Source organism: Myxocyprinus asiaticus, chromosome 32 (genome assembly GCF_019703515.2).
Source record: "Myxocyprinus asiaticus isolate MX2 ecotype Aquarium Trade chromosome 32, UBuf_Myxa_2, whole genome shotgun sequence".
NCBI classification, from domain to species: domain Eukaryota; kingdom Metazoa; phylum Chordata; class Actinopteri; order Cypriniformes; family Catostomidae; genus Myxocyprinus; species Myxocyprinus asiaticus.
In genome coordinates this window covers 25,155,167-25,181,724 of record NC_059375.1, presented here as the reverse complement: position 1 = coordinate 25,181,724, position 26,558 = coordinate 25,155,167, and the positions used below count along the sequence as shown (strand labels likewise).

At 36.9% G+C, this 26,558-nt stretch overlaps 1 protein-coding gene across 15 annotated transcripts in view; it reads right to left on the bottom strand.

Annotated features, from left to right (window-relative positions):
* Nucleotides 1-3,436: 3,436 nt before the first annotated feature.
* Nucleotides 3,437-26,558, bottom strand: part of LOC127423416 (neurexin-1a) — a 261,207-nt gene continuing 238,085 nt past the window's right edge. For 11 of the 15 annotated variants that reach the window (XM_051667679.1, XM_051667688.1, XM_051667681.1 and 8 more), the window contains 2 exons: nt 9,794-9,875; nt 3,437-5,370 (listed from right to left, as the gene is read on the bottom strand). In XM_051667679.1, coding sequence (XP_051523639.1) covers nt 5,069-5,370; nt 9,794-9,875 — 384 coding nt within the window. In that variant the 3' untranslated portion in view covers nt 3,437-5,068. The remainder of the gene's footprint in view (nt 5,371-9,793; nt 9,876-26,558) is intronic. The other 4 variants (XM_051667680.1, XM_051667692.1, XM_051667694.1 and 1 more) reach the window with 1 other exon arrangement.

Below are 26,558 nucleotides of genomic sequence, written 5' to 3'. Positions count from 1 at the left end.
CATAATGTGCGGGTGAGCGCCGAGTTTCGCGTGTGTGTTGAAGGGAGCTGCCGTTTATAAGACGGGAGCATTTTGTGTGGAGTGTGGGTTGATTTTTCTCTGAGATGCCTGGAAGCGCACCACACGATCGCGAAATGCACGAGTGGGTGTGTATAAAGGGCACAGATAGCTACCGCTTATCAGACAGCAGCTTCTCACTCAGAGCGCGTTACACATCCGTGCACAGTGCTAATAGTGTAAATGCTCGAGCGAGCTAACAATAGACACCAATCATCTGCAGTTATCACGGCAAGCTTTTCCAGCTTTTAGCGTGCGTCGAGCAGCCGCTACGAGGTACACACGCTATCCAAGCAATGCAAAGAAGCGTTGCAATAAAAACTGACTCGTTCCTGGTGAGAATAGCGGGGAAGTGTGAGTCGAAATGTCATAGAAAAAGGCAGGAGCTCTAGATTCCTATAAACGCTATATTTCCAAGTGGATTCTTCCCGCTGGGGACTGACAGCGCTATTTGCATTACAGTACAAAGGCACTAAAATATGCTTGAGGATGGCAGACCCTCCGATCTGGGCATGCACAGAGTTGGGTGCGCGGCAGATCTCAGTAAGCTCTGTGTGAACCTCAGGGAAGAACAACACTGCTTTCCAAACCACAGTCTTTTGACGGCGGACGGTGTGCAGGAATGATTCATTCAGATGAGAATTTTCCAACTCGACAGGGGGTGACAGCTGAGCTCCTCGACCGCCCCTGCAGTGACGTTGAGTAACTTGTATCAATGGCCAGTGCGGATGCAACATCCTCCATGGACCATTCTCTGATGCTGGGAGGAACATGGCATGATTATCATCATCAGACCCACCGAATACAACAACACCGTGCTCATTCATACAGGGCCGGAGATCGTCTCGTGCATACTGCACTGGCGAAGATGCTGCATAGGAAGATCGAGGGGCTTGTGGGGCTTGCGCCGGCACAAGATCCTCCTCTGGTTCTTCCGTCTCCACCTCGTGGCCCCACCGTGCTTCCTCATGTGGTCCCTCAAGACTTAACACAGAGGAAGCAGTCAGGAGGGTGCGGGAGGCAGAATTGTCCCTCAGAACGAGGGCGACCCTAGAGCGGAGTGTCTTGAGACTCGTGTCCTCACAGTGAGGGCAGTCTGTCCCCATGAGAGCTGCTTTAGCGTGGCCCAGGCAGCGAACGCAGCTCTCATGTTGGTTTGACAGAGCGATGTACTTGCGATACGATACCTTTAAATAGATGCGTACACACAAGCGGCTCTTTTATAGAGTGTTTTACGTCACTTGGATGGAATATTACATATATATACCCATATATATATATATATACATATAGATATATATATCAAAGGATACAGCTCCTGTTTGGATGCTGCGGGAAGCGGGTAGATGTCTCGGTGAGTGAAGAACCCGAACCGGCTGCAAGGCGGAGAGACTTTTTCGCCGGAACACAAGAGGGGGCGGGTCAATCTTTCACTGCAGGAGCTGAGAGTCAGGTGAAGAACATCCTGATGCGTCTGCAGGGATTCCCGTCTGCTGATGGGTGTCCGTAGATGGCGAAGAGAGGACTGATTCAGATGCGTATTCAAGACGAGACAATGTTGGTCTTGAAGGAAGAAAATGCTGAAGAAATGATGTTTGAGCGCCCGCTTATGTAGGGCAATTGCATGCCAAAAGGTGCAGGGCTCAAACATAATTGCCAATCATAAGATTGGTGTTATGATACAAGGGCTTCAACTAGATTGTGGAAAAGCAATTTCACCATAGCGTTCATTGCAATGTCAAGTGAACTGAATCGATATGGAACTATACTATATTTAATGTTAACTATCCAAGCTTATTGTGTTACCATATCTTTTGATGACAGAATGTCATCTACATACTGCATATTCTCTGACATTTCGGTTTTTCTGTCTATGAATATATGACAATTAAATAAAAGCATTGCAGGAAAGAATTCTCAAGGCCGACCATGACAAACCTCCAACCGATCTGCCCCTCCCCTCCAACACTCCCTCCGCAAAGTGCGTTGAAATGAGGACTGATGAAAAGTCTATGGCGGTTGTGAATAATTCAAGAATCATAAATTACAGTGCATGCCTCCCTGTTGGGGTAGTTATTTCACACCAGTTGTTCCTTTGCCTCCTCCTGTGCAGAAAATTAAAGAGAGGCACTATCTTGAAGCGCGCACCGCCCTGATCAAGTCTCCACGCTGCAGCACTTCTGCCCAGGAGCTTTTATCATGACATCTTGTTCTTCAATACAAAGAGAATGTAACTGTGTGTTTTCATTGTTATACTGGATTGATGGTCTTATTCAATGTACACACAGCATGACTGGCCCCATAAGGTTCCCTGGGAGGACTTTATGTACGAAATATATGTCTAAAGTAGTATAGCTTTTGTTTGTCAACTGGACATTATTACAAAACAAAGAAACAAATAATACTAAAAACACAGCTGGTGATAAAAAACTAAGCAAATCTTGGCAACATTATAACATATATCTGATGCCAAGCATTAGCTGTGAATTAAACAGTAACACTTTGCAATAAGGTTCTATTTGTTAACATTAGTAAATGCATTATGTATAATGAACTAACAATGAACAATTTTTTTTTAAAGCACAAATTAATCTAGTTAACTTGTGAAAATACAATTGTTCATTGTTAGTTCATAATGCATTAACTAATGTTAACATATACAACTTTTAATTTTAGAAATGTATATGTTGAAATTAACATTAACCAAGATTAATAATAGAGATGTTTATGAGTAATCGATTAATCGAGTACTCGTTCAGCTTTAAATATTCAACTAGTAAAAACACTACTCGAAGATCGCATATTGACTTTCCTTTGTGCTTTTGCCTGCCAAGGAATAGTTGACCCATAAATGAAAATTCTGTCATTATTTAAAGTATCACTTCAGAAGACTTGGAATGTATGTTTCTATGTGTAAGAGCAAATGTTTTTGGGTATAATTTTTTAACCTAGTTGTTGTTTATGCTCAGTATTTCATAAGAGAAATAGGTTCAAAAGTTGAACTTAAATTCTAAATTTCAAGTACTCAATTATTTGCTTTTTAATGGGTTAGAGTACTTGACAACAGAATTACTCGAAATGCCCACCCTTAATTAATAAACGCTGTAAACATATTGTTGATTGTTAGGTCAGAATACATAATGTTCAGTTTAGGATAGATAATGATAACGAATACAACCTTATCATAAAGTGTTATGATTTAAACATAAAAATTATACAAGGTAGTGCTGTACCTTTAATTGAACACAACATGATACAATCCTTTTATGAAATGTATGAATCTTTATAACAGATGGAGAAAAAAATAATAAACAAAGCAAGTTGTATACTCTGAAGCCATGCATTAGATGTGTCTTCACTGTAAATAATAACGAACCAATTCTTTCAGGTCTTAATATTTTATTTATTCATTTGATTTTTCAAAACTATTTTTTCATAATAAATCTTCACTTTGAGGTCATCAAAGAATTGTCACAATAAAAACAAAAGAAGGTTTTATAGAAAAATTGTACACAAATAAAAAACACAAAAAACAAAAAGCAAACATTTTATTCAGAATGTCATATATTTTATACCTCTTGTACATTCTGCACTGTACAAGATAGCAGAGAGGATGCTTGCAAACATGTTTGAAGGGTTCTTTTCTATCTTTGTGATCTTTTAAGCTATTACCCAATACTCAAATTTCAGGGACTGAATTCATTGTTACTTTGAGATTATGATATTGTCTCTCTGTTGATCTAAAGTTGAGTCCTAAATACCATGCATAATTTGGTTGGTCACTAAGACAAGCAAGAGGATATTGCTTAAACAGACCAAAATCTTATTTCATTTTCCACATGTCTGTTTGCTTTTCAGAACCTGACAGAGCCTTTTCATGTTGACGTAACATTAAATACAAAGAAAAAAAAAAAGGAATATGTCAAAAATAACAGAGATGTCGAAGATGAACATAAAGGAGGGAAAATAAAATCTTTATAGCTAATGGCAGAAACGGTTCTAACGCTATAGCAACACATTTACATTTAATTTAATCTGTCTGTTTTTCGAGGTTTTCGCCTTTGTATTTTCTAAAAAAAAAAAAAGTTTGAAGAGCAGGTATACTGTAGTTGGCATCATCTATATAACAGGCTATAAACACCACTTCAGCCACAGTCCAGAGAGCACACAGATAGTCTTTGCACCGTATATAAACATGTAATAAGATACTTTACGTGCATGAAGTTCTTCTCAGTCTATCCCAAATGGCCCCAGTATTCCTCGTCATCATCAGCGTAATCTGTCATTATTTTTGACAAGCATACAAATAGAAGAAAATCCTACACCCTTTACACTTGGATTGATATTTAAGGCCTCCACAATTCTCTTTGACACCAGGGGATTTGTCCGCCATATGGATATCAGTTCTGATCCTACACAGAGTGGTCCTTTTGTATCCCAACTTGCAATACTGCCATCAGAAAAGGGAGTCAAAAACTTTGGCTGATTTAACAATCATAGGTAGCATCTCATTGATAAGTCCTTCATTCCTTTTCCAACCCCATCAAATGAGTGTCTGTTTGGATTGTTGCAGATGTTCATGGTGTTTCTGGCTTTAGAGGGAAAATTTTTCCAGCAATACATATACAGGAAACATAATATGAAATACACTTAATTCTAACCAGCGGCCTTGTCTCTCAGCAATACACTCGAACATACAAGGCTGACGTGACCTACCCCATCCACAGCTGGGTCGACTACATGGAGTCTCTCCAAGTCCTGGGTGCTTGCGCAGTCTATTGTCTGCCCATTTTATTTTGTACACACTTTTAAGCTTTGTAAAGTTCTTGTGTGCTTGGTTATAAAGTATGTTTTCACTTGTTTAGTAACAGTATATCATGTCTTAGGTAAAACTAAGACGGTGTTGTCTTTTTTTTCTCAATTACTATACACAGGTTGATCTCCCCTTTGCATGTGAGTTCAGAGCACAGGATTTGTGGGTGGATTGCGAAGGGGGATAATGTCTGTGAGATCAGACGTAGTACTCCTTGTCCTTATTCTTTTTATCTTTTTTATTTTTTGGCACACCAATGGGTTTCTCTTTGACAGCAGCTCCGTTGGGCTGTGCCGCGGAGTTACTGATGTAGTTACGGCTCTCATCCACGTGGTATGAGCCCTCGTCGCGGTTCCTGTATTTGTACATGGCGTAGAGTAGGATTAGGATGCAGAGAGCGGCTGCTGCGACGATGCCTACGACCATGCCTGTGGTGCTGCTGGATTCCCGAATCACCTCCGGGCTTGGGTAACCCTTCGCCTCAGGCAACGGAGGGTGAGCTGTGGATACACAGGAAGGGGGAAAGAGAGATTATTTATTAAAGCCACAGGGAATCATTTACACTATTAAAAACCTCTATACCAGTTTTATTCAACTCCGGTCCAGGAGGGCTCCAACCTTAATCAAACACACCTGAACAAGCTAATCAAAGTCTACCTGAAAATTCTAGGCAGGTGTATATGAGTATGGTTGGAACTAAACTCTACTGAACAATGGCCTTCCAGGACTGGAGTTAAATAGCTTGTTTCAGTCATTTTTCAAATTGATTATGAAAGTTAAAGGTGCACTCAGTCATTTTTTAATATGTTGTCTTGGACTTACACAGACATCTAGGGGCTGAATGCAGCATCATTCAAAAACAAGAGTTTTTAATTATCGATGCCATTGTAGAAATTTACTATTCACAGTCAGCCATGATTAATTTATTCCATGACTGAAAGTGTCCAATAACAGAGCATTTACTGAGATTAAGGTAGAATTCAGCTGGTTATGTGATCGTAACATGGCAGCCCCCATTAAGAGACCCTCTCCATATAGAATAAAACAGCTTTTATGATGATATGAGACTTCATCTCATGTGAGTGTTCATAATTTTATGCATATGTTTAAAAAATTACTATTAATTTCTCTGGGAGTAAAAGGCCTCCTTTTTTAAGGTGGAAAAATTTACTGAGTGTACCTTTAAAGTAGGGATGTCCTGATACCATTTTTTTTGAGAACGAATACGGATACTTCCTTTTTGGTACTTGTCGATACCGAGTCCAGTACCTGTTTTTTGTTTTATTTGTCTGAAATTCCATATCAACAGTTTATTTAAATGTTATCATCAAAATGGTGTTTAAATAAATGAATTCATTAATACTTTAATCAAATTAAAATATAATTAATTTTTAACATAATACTGTATTATTTTTATCAAATTAAGTGCTTCTATACAGAACATCACCTATATTACAATATAAGTTAATTACTATTAATTTATCATTATTATTATTAGTAGTAGTAGTAGTAGTAGTATTACAGTGAATATTACATAACAATACAGTAGTGATCTATTTCCATCTTTATTCCATTTAAATTGTGCTTTTTTTTTGGCATAGCTTTTATTTTGAAGTGTTTTTGTTTCAAGACTGTAGCTTCTCAATCCAGAAAACCCGGTTGCTATGTGACTCAAAGTGATTATTAAACCGCAAAAAGCTGCTATTTGATTAAATAAATATGTAGTCTGTATGTGCCTCACGCTACAAAGTGAATTAGCACTCTGCTCGCTGTCATCTGCTACAAACAAAGCATGCGATGCTCATGATGGTGTTTTCAGTGTATGAGTCAAGGAGCTCTAAAAGGTAAAATAATCTCACTAGGATATAATGTGATTTTAATTAGTGCGCTGAATGTTTACGTAATGACATTAGTATGTCTGATGGTATCAGTTTTTGGTATCAGAGCACTTTTACAAGCACAAGTACATGAACGCGCTATCGGAACCGATTACGATACCTGTATTGGGACATCCCTACTTTAAAGTACAGTTACACAAGTCTTAGCTACTCAATTTGAATGTTTCTGCTACTTTCAGACCAGTTATTAGTATTATGCAGCTCTGAGTTGACAACAAATACTAAGGAAAGGAATTAGTAACATGGGATAATTGCAACTAGGGAAAACATGAAAGAAATGCAAAAATAAATATTTCTTCACCAAATTGATTTCTCTCCTAACATGATTAGATATCCCACTGAGAAACTGTTACACAGCACCATACAGTCCCTTCAGTAAACAGGACATAAACCACAATAATGACACACTCAGCCTTAAATGAAGCAATATATGCATTTTCTGCGGATGCATGTCTTTCTGTATGAACGGGCAAACCTCTAAAATCAGCTTGTGCAAACACACTTTGTCAAACCATCACTGGCTGACACAGATAAATTGATCAGAATGATATTTTCTGTGTGCTGTGACCGCTGAGTGAACTTCATTTTCTGGCCATTTATTTCTGGGCAGAGAGAGTGGTGTGGTGGGCTGATGAGTGTGGTATAGTTTGTTCTGATTTATGTCTCTTGGAGAGGGGATAGTAACTGCGAGACAGCACGGCTGCAGGCAGGGTATAAACGCCCGGCAAAACAACACCTGTTATAAAGCCGTTTGCAGTTTAGGTCTGAATCATGCGAATTGCAGGTGCAGGAAATTAGATGATGTCAAAGTACAGCAGGGAATTATGGGTGGCAACCTCTGTCAAAACATCTGTTTTTAGAATTTTCGTGTGAAAAGTGGACACTCTGGGGGTATTTACACTTGATCACTTCATGCATTTGATGGGATAGCTATAAGATCATAAAAAAAAAAAAAAAAAAAAATGCCCTCCAAGACACATTTGAGACTGATAGCAATCCGATCACTCAAACCCACCTCTGGAGGTGGTTTGAGACGCATTCCAGACGAAACTTGGCCAAGTGTAAATGTATCTAGTTACAGATTGTTTGCATAGGGCTCGAGCAAACATTAAATAATAACAAAATAAGAAATAGAGCCACATTGTAGGAGAGAGAGAACTTTTTTCTTCATTTATTTGATGCAGCTAGCTGACGAAATTGAGAATAAAGAAAAAAATCACTTGGAATCAAATATTAAAATACAATTTAAAAATCCGCTGGCCGCATTAGCATGTTTATTTGCATATAGCACAAGGATTGAGGATCAGATTTATATTCATTTTGCGGAGACACATTTATGTGGCCAAGTGTAAATGGAATGTGCATATCCAACTGGATAGGAATCTGATTAAAGTATAAACGAATGAAGTGACCAAGTGCAAATAATCCTTTGAGAATCAATAACTAGTGGTCGACCCATTTATATTTTTAATGGTCATATCTAAAGAGCAGTGTGGGCGAAGGCCGATTCAATGCCGATATAAAATTTATGGCAAATATACAAAATTGCTGAAAGTAAATCAACACAATTTGTAGTCAAAATTCACTACATTTTAAAACAAATATTGTATTATTCACTGAGTGTGTTTACATGCACTATTTAACACCAGTTTTCTTGCGTTGTCTTGATGTTAGAATAAGCTGATTTTTGATAGTTTTCAGCATATTGTTGTGCATGTAAGCACACTCATTGACAAGGCTACTGTATCAGCCTATATATTTCAAACTGACACAAGGCCAAATGATCACTTCTGTTAATCGACCAATCAAGCACAGTTATTGGCTGATGCCAAAAATTACAATATGGCTAAATATCGGCCGATTAATTGGCCTGGCACACATACAGTATATCAGTCTGTCACAGTTCCTAACATAATTGATCAGAAGCATAAACTCTCAGCTTTGGCCAAGATTTCACACTTCTACTTCTTATAATTTCCATGTCCTTTTCTTGTCATATTAGCAGGATTGTTTTATGATTTGCTCACATTGCCCATGTATAATATGACTGATGCATGGGCCACTTGCAGCTGCAAGCCAACTGAAGTAATCCAGATTGGGTTAACCTTTGTGATTAATTTTTCATGTCGAAAGTGGTTTGTGCAGTTGATTGAGTAACCAGGATGCGCCCGCTGAGTGGAGAAATGGAAAAGGCTGTATATACGACGCTAGCATTCTCACTGGCCTTTTCCAAAAATATACATTAACAAAATTTACCACGTCTCTTTAGCAGGTACACAATAATTCAAGAAGTCTAGGGATCATGGGTAAAATGATATATATAATTCATGTTTTACATGGATTAATTGGTGGAAGAGAAATCAATGTGACCACAGTGCCAAAATAGGTGAGCTAAAAATTACATAACAAAAACAAAGTGACATGCAAAAATTTGACAGCTCAGGCAAAATTTTTACTTTGTTTAATATAATGAACAATTAAAAAAATAATAATAATAATAATTTAAACAGCAAACTCCCTCTGTGATGAACAGAAAATTAAAATTTTCAGTATATTTACAGCATATGAACTGCAAAACAGGGTAAAGGAGGTAATGTGGCAGTGTGACAGTAAAACTTTTGATATAAACAGCTTGTGTAAGTAAAAATGGGTACATAAGCAACAAGGCAGCTCAGGTAGCAAACATTATTTGATTTTATGTTATACAATGTGTCTGCTTGGCTGAGCCTTGGGTGAAATTATGCTGTTTGGTAAATGAAACAATGTTTTTCTTTTTTTTTTTTACTCATGAAAAAAAGTTTAATTGGTCAAATTTCAGATTGGTTGATTGCTTCACCCAAAATAGAGGTATTAGAAAATTACCATGACCAGCCACTACACAGAAAATCATTTACTTTTACATAATCAAATACTAAAAATAATGTTTAAGAGATGGTTTCAAAACAGAACAAAGAAAAATATGGTGAGAACTTTGGAGAAAAAGAACACATATGGACGGTAATAATATAAAAGAAAGATGACTAACCTAACCCACCTGAACTTGGGTCGCATGGGTCAATATCCTCATCATCGCTGGGACATTCGGCTGATGCTACCAGAAGATCATCCTGTAACAGAGAGACAGAAGGGATGGAGGGGGTGGAAAGCAAGAGTTAGTCAGAATTCCTTGTGGCATCATTACACTTTTATAGGGCTGCTGTGTCATCTAAGGCCTCATGCTGAGAGAGATAAAAAGTAAGAAGAGAAAAAGAAAAGTCTTCATGGATTGTCACTCTGACAACTCTCACAGGTCCTCTGAGCTTTGACTCACAGCCGTGATCAAAGGTGTCCTAACTGTCAAAGGTCACAACTTTTAGACAAGTGACATCAAATCACCTTATAGTACAGGCTACGGAGACTTCCAACATCAAAGCGTTTCAAAATATCGATCATAGCAGCACAAACCCACATACACACATATAGATTTGTACATCACACAAATCCCCTGACAAACACAATTTTGCCAGCTCTTGCTGTAAAACAACAGTCACACAAGAACATAAGCTGTGAGAAACATCAAACCCCCTTGAATCCTTCCACCCGGTAAATAATCTCATCAAACATGCCTTTTAATCTGAAATAAAACTACAGGAAGCAAATCTGCAGTGTGACAACTCACAGCGCTGAGACACACACAAAACACCACATACTGAAGGAAATCTTGCCTCTGCTCCTGTGATGGTTCCAAAAGGAAAGAAAGCCATGTTTAGATTTCACGGTTGGAATTCAAAAGATGGTATCCAACTGCAGTTTAAAAACTCCGGACTTCTCTCTGCTCCGGAATTCTCCTTCAACTATGCAAAAAGGTAGCAAGCTCTACATTCCGCTCAGTGCAACTGCAAAATTCCATCTGACGACGTCGCTTTGATGGCATCCATTTAGTGCCAATCTTCACACCTCTCTCTCTCTATCCGCAATTAGCCAGAGTGTGTATACGCTCGCCAGCTGGCTAAACGTGTACATGTATTTGTGTTTGTCCTAACAGAAATGCAGGGCTGGCTGAGTGAGTGTGTGTAAGAGAGTGGGGAGGAGAGACATTGATTTGTCTCTTTGTGCTCACACAGTCTGCCCACAGGGTGCGGGGCAATGCCCACGCCAATAAGGACCTTTCACCATCATCACAACCATGCAGACCACACGAACTACACGGAAAGAGAGAGAGAAAGAAGAAAGTGAGAGTGGGAGGGAACCCTGCACAGTTGTTTCAAAGTGGTTGCCATAATCACATGTTTCCCATTTTCCTTGCAGCGATACCTGTTCAACTCCCAGCTCTCAAACACCCTGCAAGTAGGTCAGTGCGGGTGAATAATTTAGATCCATGATGTTACAGGGCTGGTTTGTGCTGCTGTTGCTGCTGCAGCTGGAAGGCTGGGAGACATGGAGGTAATGTGTTGCAGCAGGACAACAGAGTCTTCGCTTAAAGTCCGGGAGCGGAAACTGTCAGGCAGACTCTTGAGATAGAAAGAATAATAATATAGGGAGGGAGATTCTTGGAGCTCCATGTTGCTCCATCTCTCATTTTTTAAGTTCACAAGTAATGTATAAAATGGATGAGGGAATGGGTAGACAGGTTTGGCATGTTCTTAATAATGTATAGGCTTGAGCATTAGGCACAGCTTAAGCACAGTGTTCCCTAACTGGGCATATCTATGATGAGAAAGCATGTATTAGGGTGGGAAAGAGGGATGCCAGAGGTATTGTTTGAAGGAATGAGATAAGCAACTTTATCCTCACCAGTTTTGGGTAAATTACTAAAAAAAGTAATCCACTAAAATTACTAACTACTTCTCTAAAATTACAATAAGATTACTTTACTGATTACTTCATTGAAAAAGTAATCACATAACTTATTACTTTACTTTTAAGTTTTAGTTTTTCTGCTCCAAAAATTCTAAATAATGTATATTTTCTCCACGTTCATGGTCGCACACCCTTCAGTTATCACAGAAAGACAAATGGATGTGCATATGAACACATGATTTGACATTTAATTGTATTACACATAAATTATATTGTTTTAGAAATACTTGTAACCCAAGTAAGTAATGTACTTAAAAGTCATTACTTTAATTGAAAGTCAGTAACTGTAATCTGATTACAGTCATTTTAAATGTAATACATTACACTAATTTTTATATCTAAAAGTAATTAGATTACAGTAACTAATTACTTTGTCAATTATTGTGCTTTCACGTCATGTCGGAATTACCGTAATTACGAGATTGCGACTTGTAAAAAGCGTTCACGTCTTCGTAGAAGTCGTAATTACAAGTTATAATCTCAGAATTCTATGAAAGCTCTAATTTGACAGTTGTGACGTCATTTAAAAAGAGATAATATAGCAGCGTCCTCAGTTAAAGGTAGTGAACACACATTTCTGTTTGATATGCCATCTTATTATGCCATCATTACCTGGAACGTATTCTTTGTTCTTAAACATTTTGTAACAACACATCAAGGTGAATTAATGTAGTGCTAAATATTTTGTTGTTATCAACAACAAAGCCGTTTTGCCGTAATAAATTTTGTCGTAGAAACGGATAACTTCCAAGTTCCCAGGACATGAATGGCTCAGAGTTTAACCTTCGAGTTGCCATCTTGTAATTAAAGTAATTACAACACGACGTGAATGCAACATTACACCCAACACTGATCCTTACAATTGCTTATTGTTGGGGAGAAACGAGTAGCATCACTACTAACTTAAAGGTGCTATATGTAATATTTTTACTGTGCTAAATCATAAAATGACAATAATATGTCATTAGAGAATTAGGAAACATGCTAAGTTGAAATACTGGCTTCTCCAATAACAATGCTACAGCCAGTATATTCTACTTTGAAGTTTCCATTCCGGGCTGGAATTTTTGTTTCTGTTTTGGCCTGTGTGATCCCGCCCACTCACCAATAGTATTTTGACACCGCTGGGTTGCCAGATATGAACAAGTTTGCAGGTAAACAACACTGTGTACTGCAGACATGGAAGCCAGCAAATGAACTGGATCAGAGATAAGAGATTCCACCCGACCTAAAGAGCCTCGCCATCCATCTAAAAACCACCATGACCAGAGGTGTAGTAAAGAAAGGGAAATCCTTTAAAACGGATGCTGAGTTGGCTAATTTGCATGTCAACCTTCTGGCAACCCCGCATGAGCTACAAGTCTAGGGCGGGGCAGGCAACTCTCCAATATTTTGAATTTGGACTGCAGTACCCATTTCAAACGCTTGTTGTCAATCTTACATATTGCACCTTTAATAATTTTTTTTAGTTTAGCATTTTTCAAAACAGTTTAGTTTTTCCAGTAACAGTCTTCTATTTCCAATGAGTAGTGGTGTCATGTGCCAAAACACAACATTGTAGATTTTGTCACACTGTATTGCAAATGCAGCTTTACAGCTTCACAAAATACTGAGTTGAATGCTGTTTTTCATCACTATGTTTTCAACTCATTTAAATACTTTAGGTTAGGGTGTTTTCTAGCTATATTACTTTCATTTAGTGTACATTTATAATCTGTTCAAGTTTAACGCTGTCCTTGTTTTTGTGCTGCATAAATACGGCACTGATTACAACAATAAATTATATCTTATTCTAAAATGGATAGTTCCGGTCTTTCTGATTGGACCATAGCCATGCTTTATTCACGATAAAGCACAGCTGTGACCTCTTCACCAAGCTACTATTTGTATCAATGTGCAGCACCCATAGCTGACCGTTATTTTCGTTCCATAGCAGCATTCTGTTACTGTTGTGAGAGACTACATTTGCTAAAAGAAGGTTGGCATTTAATGATTTTCCTTAATTATTGCATTTTAATAAACACGCCCTTAATATTTTTATTATGTGATAACCATTTTTTTAAAGCAATAAGGCACTCGAGCCTGTGCCATATTGTGAATATAGCTTTGCGCTGTGCCTAACAATGTCATGACTCTATCCACAATATTGTACAGTCTCACACATTATCGCTTATAGTTATATTTAAAAAAATATTGCCCTTTTAAATAGCTTTAATTGAGTTTGATACTTTTTGTTAGTAACTTACAGTGAGGATAACTACTACAAGTTCCACCCAAACCTTTGTTAGGAACTCAATTTGAATTCCTTTCACTCTCTTTCCCCATTTGGAAATACTGCCCTTCAGCACAGTGTTAAAACGCAAATCGAAGTCCTCAGATGTGTTGTTACACAAGTACTTGAGCGTGAGGCTGCTTTCTGCATCTAGAAAAGTCACATATGACTAAGACAGAGTCTTCAGCATCCATCTGCCCTAGCTCGCCATTCTCCTCCATCCACTGCCCACTCAACAGCTGTGCTGAGGCGGATGACGGGGGCTCAAGCAGCCTGCGTTGACTGTCCATTTTCTTCCCGCAGAATAACTACAGTACAGCATGTTAGAAGCGGTGGGTGTGCTATCAGAGTATCATTTGCATATGTTCTGCACACACACACACACCTCATGCACAGTATCAGACTCCCTGTTTCGCTTGCTCTTAATTACTGTGCTGCCAACAGGCACAATAAGGGATGTGACACGGTGCCAGAATGGGCAGGTGAGCAGAGAGAGAAAGACAGTGCTCAGTTCACCTGTGAACATAGAGGGGGAACCAGCTGTGCTCTAATGAGAAAGGAGTTGCCTCAACACAAAATTTAACACACCCTCACAAGCTCACAAAACACACACTTTTCCAGCTCCACCTCCATTCATCCTCCAGTTACCTTGCAGCTGCCAGACTGATCCATGCAGACTAAAAGCAGGATTGTCTGAGCCAACTGTAAATGCACTGGATTAGGCAATTCACACAAATAAAGAAAAATGTTGTTATTTTCTAGCAATAAATATTCAATACAAATGAAATGGAGAAAATGTATAAGATTAAAGAATTAATAAAATAATTAAATAAAACTAGGCCAGCATTGATAACAGGGTTGCAAGTAATAGGGTTACAAATTTAGGCCACAACCACACTAATATGTTTCTGTTTGAAAACACATTGATTTTGCTACCCTAAATTAAGCTATTACTTGGAAGTGGCCAGCTAGTTTGGGACCAAATGTTGGTTTGTAGTAGTTGAAGAAAAATATTAGTTTTGTCTTTTTTGTATGATTACTTTGGGTAACAGGGTTAAATGGTTGAGCTTGACTATTACAGTCAAAGCTACAATTTTTGTAAAAACTGAGAAATGTAATGCTGTAGAAAGGTCTTACTTCTTGAGTGTCACAATTTTAAGCAATGTTACATTTTTAGTAATAGAGGAAAAATGCACACAAAATAAGTTTTTCAATAATTAAATATATCCACACTAAAAAGCTAATTAAAACTAGCTTTTACCACACAAGTGAATATTAATTTAATTAAACAGATTGTCAATATTATAACATTTTTGTTTGATTTTAATGGTAACACTATAAGGTTGTATTCGTTAACATTAGTTAAAGGTGCTGTAAGCAATTTTAGCCATTCTAGAATTTCCACAAACTGTCAAACTGAGTCGTTGGATTAGCCAAGCCCCTTTTTTCCAAAACCCCACACTCCAAAGATACCAAATGAGCTTTATTGAGACCGACATGAGCAGAAATGGTGGTCAAAAACAACAGCAGCAAAATAGCACCTTCAACTGACAACTGTTATGAGCAACATGGCATTAAGAGTTAAGAGAGTTTATTGTCATATGTACAAGAAACAGTGTTACACAGTACAATGAAATTCTTACTCTGTGAATCCTCCCAGCAACCTCAGACATACTTTAAACAGGACATAAGGAGGAGAGAAAAAACAAAAAAACAAAAAAAAAAAAAAACACAACAACAATAATTTAAGAAAACTTAAATTACAAATAGTGCACAAGTAAAAGTGTATACACATACATATGTGAAAACATTATAAACATAAATTAAAAATAGTGTACAAGAGAAAGTGTATATGTGCATCATGGAGATGAACATGTGCAAAAGGCCTGTGGTCCATAAAATGGGGGGGCCTTTTATGGCCTCTCAGTAGTGGTCCATAAAAGGGGGGGGGGTTGTTGTTCTTGCTTCTGCACTCATGTAGCGTCAACCTGATGGTATTTTTGCATACCTTTCCATAAAATAAATATATATATATATATATATATATATATATATATATATATATATATATATATATATATATATATATATATATATATATATATAAAATGCTTACAGCACCTTTAACTACATTTGTTAATTAACAATAACCAATATGTTTACAACACTTAATAATCATTTTTAAGGTTAATTTAAAAAAATTCTAATACATTTCTTAAATGAAAAGGTGTATATGTTAACATTACTTAAAGCATTATGAACGAACAAGAACTAACAATAAATTAACATTAATCAAGATTAATAAAAGCTGTAAAACAATACACTTTTCATTGTTAGTTCTTGTTCATAATGCATCAAGTAAAGTGTTACCATTTTAATTGTTGGATACAGTTGAGATTTCCAGGGATAATAGTGTATCTAACATAGATAGTCTCACAGCAAAAATTTTATTTGTGCTTCAAATGCTTTATAATAAGTAATGGGACAGTAAAGCACCCTATAGTGCATTAGTAGAGGGCTGATCTGGCCCACTGACCCCTCCACCCCTAAATCATATTACTTTATGTAAGAATTTACCCTTAAGCAGCAAGGTCTGACAGGCCTGTCATGTAAAACGGTTATGTCTATTTCCATCTAACAGATTTATCATTTCTCATGTCCCTGTTCTTTAATCAGTGCCACTCAAAATACCCAATATAAATTTTACAGCCTGTTCGGAGGTTGGCATGCTCAGATCTCTTTCTCGCCCTCTCCATCTCTTTCAATCATGAAGATGCTAGTATTACACTACGAATACGAATATGTCAGAACAGTGCTGCCGTCTGATGTTGTTGCCATGGTGACAAGGAGATTCAACCTCTTAAAAATTATAGGAAATAAAAATAAAAAAAATCACCTTGGTGGCTCTCTTGGGACCTGCAAAGCAAACCATTGATTTTGTGCTATCTGTTTTTCTTTTCCTTCAATATTCAGGCAGAGAGAGAGAGAAAGAGTGAGAGAAAGCACAAAAACATCATTGTCTGCCAGCTAACTTAGCGGCATGCTAATGAAGTGTGAACATTCATAGAGAGGTCCTGGTGCTAAATGCAGCTTCACTTTGCTGAGAGCTGTGTGTTTAAAATACAGAGAGCTCTTACAATGAATATGGCTACTGATGCACTGCAGTATTCTCTCATAAGAATACTTTCAAACTCACAGGAAATACAATGGAGAGATGCCTTCTAATACACTGCTAGCACATACAGGAACATATAGAGGCAGCCCAAAGGGCATCCACATGGTCTCACTGCACTGAATTACCAGTAAACTGAGACATCAAGTACAGGAGCTTCAACTTGTGAAAGATTTAAAAGATCTTAAAAATACATGCAATGTGAGATACGGGTTGAATATCTTAGTTCCTCTACTGGCGTCTAATGGAGAATCTGGACCTTTCACAGAAGATGAAAATCAAGACGGCTTCCTGTGCAATTCTTCACAAATCATTTAAGAACATTTCTTATTTATGGATTCAAATTATTCAGTGTATTCAAAAGCTTGAAATTACACTGCTTGATCATAAGACCTCACTAACAATCTCTACTTAACAAACTAAACAAAAAGGAAAGCTTTTCTTGCGATAGGAAAGCTTTTCTAACAAACACAAACACAGATGGGATTTGTGACAGAAATCAAGTATTTTTTTAGCCTATGTAACCACAGAAGCACATCATGTCTTAACTATCATCAAAATACAGAATGAGACACTTTTGTCTCAAGCACTTTTCATGTGGAGTTCAAAGTGCCGCTTGATGCTGGCTTTGACACCCTGAAGTGAATCGTGAACATGATTTCACTATTGCTGCAGCAAAGTAGATAGCCACAATCTGCTGGCTGATTAATATTGAGGAGGATGAGTGTTTAAGAGACTTCATGCCCATTGAAATGAATACTTAACCTATGGGGACTAATTCTTTTAATTAGTCAACCTCCTAATTAGACTATATATACTATATTTGGTGATATTTTAGTGAATTTCTATTTTATACTGTGGAAGGCTTTGTTTGGAAAATGTTATTAAAGCATTATATTGTTACATATTGCTTTTTTTTTCTATAAAGGAAATAAATACATTTTGTCATTAAAAAAGTATATATAGAGTAAAATTTCAGCACTTTCAAAATCTGTGATTAACCGCGATTAACTGCAAAAAAATTATGCAATTAATAGCGATTACATTTTATTATCTAGTATAAAAATAAAATAAAAAAAGAGCAAATGCATCAAGACTGAACATAAAAACATTTAGAATGAACAGAATGATTTTTGACTGACACTGAGAAGACATGTGAGTCACAAGAAGCCATTACAAGAAACCTCCAAGCGTCATCCACGTGGGTATAAATAAATTTGATTGTACACTTCCTACAGATAGAACACACCGTTTCAGACTGAAGCTTTGGATCTTAAACTAAGAGAGAGAGAGAGAGAGAGAGAGAGAGAGAGAGAGAGAGAACAGAACAATTGTTCACAGCAATTCTTATTGCGTTAAACTTTACTGCATAGATGGATCTTTATACACTTTTAATGAGTTGGGAACAAAATTATATGCAAATTAAAAAAGGATCACACAAATGACAGCATCGGTGGGCGGTTCGTGACGGCTGTCCAAAAAGGATGAATGAAGCGTCTAATTAAGGATGTAAAGAAATTGGTATGCTACAAACAAAGCCAAATGCAGAGTGGTGGAAAAGGTTTTGGAAGCATGTTCCTGGTGCACTGGATCCTAATCCCAAAGCAACAGATCTGGACATTAGCAACAAATGACGTTGACCTCTTGCACACTCACAAACCACTGCAACTTTTCTTTCTTCCTTTTCGTAACTTGTCTCCCTCCCCAATCCCCATTCTCTCTCTATCTCTCTCCCTCTTTGTCTCGCTCTAAGTGCAGAGTGCTGCAGACAAATGGTGCATGCCTCTTTCACTGCATGGATATGACAACATCAAAAACTCTGCATGCGATGATGGCTGGAGAAGGACCGTGAGAAAGATCGACTACCTGGGATGAGGAACAATGCCATCTCGCATCCATGGCAGCCTGGCTACACTGTCTGCTTCCTCTATACAGCTGCTGCGTTTGTCTGTTTCTGTTTTTTTCTTTCTGTTTAGGTGAGAGTTTGTCCTCACTCTCTCTCTCTGATCTCCCCGTAACTGCTCCTTAGAGCAATAAAAACGCCCCACACCAGTAAAATAAAGTCCGTTCTGTCAGATCAAAAGTGATGACTGAAGAAGTCCTACTTTGGAAAGCAGATAGGGATGATAAATTGTCTGTGCATCAGGAGAGCCTATGAGTGCCTTTTACTGACTTGGAGAGAGAGAGAGAGATAGAAGGCGTAAGCGAGGGAGAACGAAGAGGAGCAGGAGAGAGAAAATGAGAAAGATACACATGGAGAGAGGCGGGAGAGCACGCAAGGGAGAAAGTGAAAATACGGTACGGTACGGCTGCCTTTCTCGATCACTTGACTAATTTCAGCCAATCAGGAACCCCGATCAGCTTGAGGTTGCTAAGGGTTTGCTCGGTTGGAGACATTTTATTATATCTTTTTTTTTTTTTTTTTTTTTAAAGAGATTGATGTGTGTGTGTGTGTGTGTGTGTGTGTAGAGGAGGAGGGGGTGGCACCCCTTCTGGCCTGCCATGAAACTCCACAGAGACTCAACCCACAATCTAACATCAAACACATGTATACACACTCTCAAAATATATCTCTCCACAGCAAAGCTGCTTTGGATTGAAAGGGAATGTTATACAACACAGAGCAACAGGATGGAGAAACACTGAAGAGCTCCATCTTTTCATCTCTTCTAGACTCTACAGCCCTCCTCCTCCTCCTCCTCCTCTGGGAATCCAGGTTATTCTGCTCCATCTAAACCTATCTGCCAGCTAAACTTACCACCATAAAACACAATGAACACCTTTTACCTCCAATTCAAATATGGGCATAGGGCATGTACTCTCACCCACAGAGAAAAGGAGTGGTGGAACATGGGCAGAGACACAGGATGAAGAGAGCTACGCAGTAGGCGCCTCCTTTCTAGTCTGTTTTATCGTCCCATGGTCAGTCCCACTGGAGTCTATTTGTCTGCCCGCAACTGCAAAATCTGTCCACTAGGGATGGGAGGATCGATCCTGAAGTATCAAGACTTCTGATACTGATGTTGTATCAAAAATATCGATCCTCACACAAAAATATCGATTCTAACATAAAAAAGAAAAAGAAACTAGGGATATTATTATTTGGTTACCATGAACATGAACAATAGTCATAAGCTTCAAAGTGAAATAAAAAGGATTAGGCTATATATGCAAATACTTGTGCAGGATGGGAACTATTTCTTCTTCTGCTCATCTTAACATGCGTAAATGCTGAAAGACACAAGCAGACAAGCACTTGTGCCATCACAAGGCTCGTTAAAACAAGAGAGGTCAGTGCCTTGTAGAGGTAATGAGAGAAAATCAGAGAAACAGCTTCTGGAGTAAATTCACACTAAAATAACAACATATCTAAAGGTGAAATTTCTTATAATCAGTTTGTGGGTTATTGTTGTTAATAAATAATAAAATAAAATTGTTAATCATGGTTTTACGTTTTAAGTAATATTGCAGTAACCATGTTTTTTTCTTTTTTTACACCATGGTTTTACTACAGCAGTGTTGTAGTAATGGTTAGTTATGTGGTAACTATGGTTTAACTAAATACTTTGGTTAAACTATAGTTACTGTAGTGAAACCATGGTTAATTTTGTAAGGGTAAACAAAACAGAAGTCTAATAAATTTCTGTTTAGGCTCACAAATGTAAAATAAATAAATAATGACTTGAATTATGACTAAAAATAACATTTTAAATTACCCATTTTAACCCAAGAAATAAAAATAAAATTAAAAAAACTATTTAATAGAAGTATCGGTACTGGTATCGGTATCGACGATACTGGACTTTAAATTACTGGTATCAGATCAAAAAGAAAATAAGTGGTATTGAACATCCCTATTGTCCACAGCCACCAAACACAGCTATAAATTATGAATGTGACAGAATTCATAAGACCAAATATAAAACCAAGCCAGGGTCTCATCTGCAAGCACTTGTGGGATGTCAGAGATTAGAGATGACAGGCCGAAACACAAATATCAGGAGCACTGATTTAACATGAAGCGTTCCAGAAAACAACGCAAGTGACATGAAAAAGTCCTTCGTGAATTAACAAACAGTGTAATCATAACCCAGAAGCACTAGTTTAATAACTGTTTGTAATATCCACCACCTCCAGAGACAGAAAGAGAGAAAGAGGGAGAGAGAGAGAGAGAGACAGAGAGAGAGAGAGGGAGAGAGAGAAGGGGAGCTATCACAGTCCATTTTATTACCCATTTCCTGCCAGCTCAAACAATCATATTGATTGACTGATTTAGGTGGTCAGTTCAAATGAGCACCAGGACAACAGTGCATTCAGGGCAAGTCAAAGGATCCATTAATTGAACAGAGGTGGAAAAAAAGTGCTGGAATTTGGACCATTTTAAATCCATTGGTAATAAACACTGACCTACGCTTATGATGCAACAGAATGAAATGTGAGTTCACATAAGAGAAAAAGCTTGTGATGTTGAACCATGATATTTTGGGAATACATGGTACACATTTAAATGGGGTGATACAATACATTTTTTGTCAGACTTAGGTAACTTCTGGGGACATTTTTCGAATTTTCCCCTCCAGAGTATAGCTACGTTAGATACTAGAATGTCTTAATAAAAATAAAAATAAAATGCCACATCAGAATATCAGTCATCCCAGGTGGTAGTCACAAAGGAAAATTAATTTCAGAGCTCATTATAATTATTACAGACTAAACCAAACCCAAACTCTAACCTTACTACAATAAGATTTTTTTTATTTTTATTTTTTATTTTTTTACCTAAATTAAAAAAATATATTTTCTTTTTATTTAAAGCTGTTCCCAAAAGGAGGTTTTGTCAGATTTCTTTAACTTCTCCAGACATATTCCAACAATTTTGTCTCCAAAGTATAGCTACTGTAGGTTAGAAAGACATAGCTATACTACAGACACACATGTTTGATTTTCTATATTTGTGCTGACTTTCTATTGATCTCTGTTATTTTTAAACTGAGTATATGACATTTTCTATCCCCTAACCCTAGCTCTAGATTAAATTTTGGTCATAGCCTACCCATTATTTTAAATTTTATCCCAATTAGGGAATTAAAACAAATCAGACCTCTATAGAACTTATTCACAGTAGCACTGTCTTTGATTTTTGATGGGAATGAAAACAAGGCTGTGAGGGATAGACTTACCGTCTATTCAATAGCTATGTTTCCATCCAAGTTGCAAATATGTTTTTTTTTTTTTTTTTGAAAAATTATAATATTGAAGAAAAAAACAGAATTTTTTATTTTGTTTTAAATTGAGAATAAAGCCATGTTTCCATTTCATGGTGTTCAAAAAAACAAAATCGTCACATCTGGAGAAATTATAGCCACTGGGACTTGTTTATTGATAAAATACTAGCGGTTTAGAGAGTGCAGACAAAACACTATTGAAGAACTTATCTCATGTCTGGGAGCGACAGCGTGTCACACAATTTTGGGAGCCCTATGTGTGTGCGCTCCTCCTTTCTTATGTTTTTGCCATGCTAAGCTATAATATATATATATATATATATATATATATATATATATATATATATATATATATATATATATATATATATATACAGGTGCATCTCAATAAATTAGAATGTCGTGGAAAAGTTAATTTATTTCAGTAATTCAACTCAAATTGTGAAACTCGTGTATTAAATAAATTCAATGCACACAGACTGAAGTAGTTTAAGTCTTTGGTTCTTTTAATTGTGATGATTTTGGCTCACATTTAACAAAAACCCACCAATTCACTATCTCAAAAAATTAGAATATGTGACATGCCAATCAGCTAATCAACTCAAAACACCTGCAAAGGTTTCCTGAGCCTTCAAAATGGTCTCTCAGTTTGGTTCACTAGGCTACACAATCATGGGGAAGACTGCTGATCTGACAGTTGTCCAGAAGACAATCATTGACACCCTTCACAAGGAGGGTAAGCCACAAACATTCATTGCCAAAGAAGCTGGCTGTTCACAGAGTGCTGTATCCAAGCATTTTAACAGAAAGTTGAGTGGAAGGAAAAAGTGTGGAGGAAAAAGATGCACAACCAACCAAGAGAACCGCAGCCTTATGATTGTCAAGCAAAATCGATTTAAGAATTTGGGTGAACTTCACAAGGAATGGACTGAGGCTGGGGTCAAGGCATCAAGAGCCACCACACACAGACATGTCAAGGAATTTGGCTACAGTTGTCGTATTCCTCTTGTTAAGCCACTCCTGAACCACAGACAACGTCAGAGGCGTCTTACCTGGGCTAAGGAGAAGAAGAACTGGACTGCTGCCCAGTGGTCCAAAGTCCTCTTTTCAGATGAGAGCAAGTTTTGTATTTCATTTGGAAACCAAGGTCCTAGAGTCTGGAGGAAGGGTGGAGAAGCTCATAGCCCAAGTTGCTTGAAATCCAGTGTTAAGTTTCCACAGTCTGTGATGATGTGGGGTGCAATGTCATCTGCTGGTGTTGGTCCATTGTGTTTTTTGAAAACCAAAGTCACTGCACCCGTTTACCAAGAAATTTTGGAGCACTTCATGCTTCCTTCTGCTGACCAGCTTTTTAAAGATGCTGATTTCATTTTCCAGCAGGATTTGGCACCTGCCCACACTGCCAAAAGCACCAAAAGTTGGTTAAATGACCATGGTGTTGGTGTGCTTGACTGGCCAGCAAACTCACCAGACCTGAACCCCATAGAGAATCTATGGGGTATTGTCAAGAGGAAAATGAGAAACGAGACCAAAAAATGCAGATGAGCTGAAGGCCACTGTCAAAGAAACCTGGGCTTCCATACCACCTCAGCAGTGCCACAAACTGATCACCTCCATGCCACGCCGAATTGAGGCAGTAATTAAAGCAAAAGGAGCCCCTACCAAGTACTGAGTACTTGTACAGTAAATGAACATACTTTCCAGAAGGCCAACAATTCACTAAAAATGTTTTTTTTATTGGTCTTATGATGTATTCTAATTTTTTGAGATAGTGAATTGGTGGGTTTTTGTTAAATGTGAGCCAAAATCATCACAATTAAAAGAACCAAAGACTTAAACTACTTCAGTCTGTGTGCATTGAATTTATTTAATACACAAGTTTCACAATTTGAGTTGAATTACTGAAATAAATGAACTTTTCCACGACATTCTAATTTATTGAGATGCACCTGTATATATATATATATTTAAAGTGTCAATAATCCTGCTCTTTGACCAAGTTTTTATTTGACATATTTGCTCTGCAAACTCTTTGCAGGCTTTGGAATTTCTAGACATAGTTACTTCAGGATGACCAAAGCAACATTTCAGATACGATGATTGATCTGCAGGTTAGTCCAGTTATGAATAAAATATTTAGTCACATGGCTTTTTTTGACGCTCATCTTGTATTACTAATGAATTCAATAGGCATTTATACAACTGTATATGCCTAATTAAACATTTATTAATGATCCATTACTCTGAAAACTTGGCCCTGAAATAACCATCTCCACAGAATCTCAATCACAAAGGCTCAAAACAGACACTAAAGCTTAAAAAAAAAAAAAAAAAAAAAAAAAAAACCCAGACACAACACAAAAGTACAGGAATAATAGTGAGAGAGGAAAATCCACAGTTTATTAAAAAGATCCTCCAATCACTCAAATGTCACTTTAGCATTTTCCATCCTATTAAGCTTTATGAGCAGACTTGTTCTTATTATTGCCAATTAAAATTACTGTTTAATTCAGTTTCACCAGTGGACCTACTATAAATATTTCATTAAATTTAATCCGATTCCAGAAGGAAAGTCCAAAAATCCTGCTAGTCTGTCATGTGACCGTGGTGGCGGGCTCTGGAAACAGCCAGCACGTCACCACGGTCACATGAGAGTGATGAAAAATAGGAAGAGCATGCAACTTTATATTATTGACTTTAAATGATATTTTGCCAATTCAGTGCCTAATAAACTTCATTAGTGTAAATTTCCTTACTATGCTGCTGAAGTGTACAAGCGACATTGTAAATGCAAATGTTTAAGTTTGAAAGGCATAAAAATTGGACCAGATGAATTTTTGCTTTGTTTTCCCAAATTCTGTTTTCCATTTAATTTTTTTCTGAATTCCATGTTTAAAAGATACATTTTAAAAAAAATAAAACATATGACTAATCAAATTAATTCATAAAGAGTTCATCAAATTCAATTATTTTATCAAATAAAGTGTATCAATAACATCTTCACAGCTGAATCAAAAACAGTTATTTTTGGTCAAATAATGTGAGCACAACAGAGAATCACTATATATATTAAAAACTTACAGTACATTAAGTACAACAGCACACTTGCTTGTGAAATTTGCTTAAATATAATTATTCCTGATATAATAATAATAATAATAATAATAATATTTATTATAATAATAACACTAATAATAATAAGAGTAATAATAATAATAATAATAATTATTATTATTATTAAAATGAATATTACATTTTTACTATGCAGTAGTAATATATTTTTGTCATCATTTCTTCAATTTCATGCGTCCATTTAAACCAAACTTTATTTTGATGGATCATTGATCGTTTCTGACAGTGGAAACACAGCTAATGTGTCAGTTTCTGTGTCTGTTTGACAGAAGTTTCACACTTCTGGATAAGTAGTTTGCTACATGGTCATTTGATTGTTACACCGTTAGAGGCTGCAGTTTCATTAAATAAATAGTCTGGAATGTGCTGCTCGCTTTGCATTAAATGAGCGTTTCGCTTTCTGTAATCTAATACACAGATTACAGAAGTCATAATGTGATGTTCTTAGTGGGTCAACGCCTTCACACATCACTTTGAAGCATGCAACACAAGAGAACTTGATATTTATTAAATTAAATTGCAGGCTATATCTTTATTAACTATGAATTTATGCTTTCTTTATATTCTCATAAACACTTCTTTACCTCTGGTTTGCATCAACTAAAATACATCAGTTAGATATGATTAACAAGTTGTTTACTAAGGATAAAAAAAACGATCAAACTGCCTATATATGAACTTATTAAACAATAATAAATAATTTGCTAAGGTGAATATAAACAAATAACATACTATTTTATGTAGCTTATTAATGTATTAATAATGTAGGAACAATAATTTATAAATGATCAATTAACTACAAACTAATGCTTTACAAAAACTTTATACCGTGAAGTTATTATAAAGTGTTACCAAAAGTTTTTCCACCTCAAGTGAGTGTATAAATTTTGTTATGCAAATTTTGGAGATTTTTTCTGCATCTTGGTATTTCTATCCATCAGTTTTTATGCGATCTCCCAAAATGCGCATAAAAATCTGTGAATGGAAACCCGGTTAATGGCATGCACTGTTTAAAGCTATTAAAAAGCTCCTAGATCACATCAAATCTTCCACAAATCATGTTGTCAGGAGTTTTTTGTCTACTGAAATTTCTTGGAAATATATTTTTTCAATGTTACATCAATGGAACGATTCCAAAAACACTTTAAAC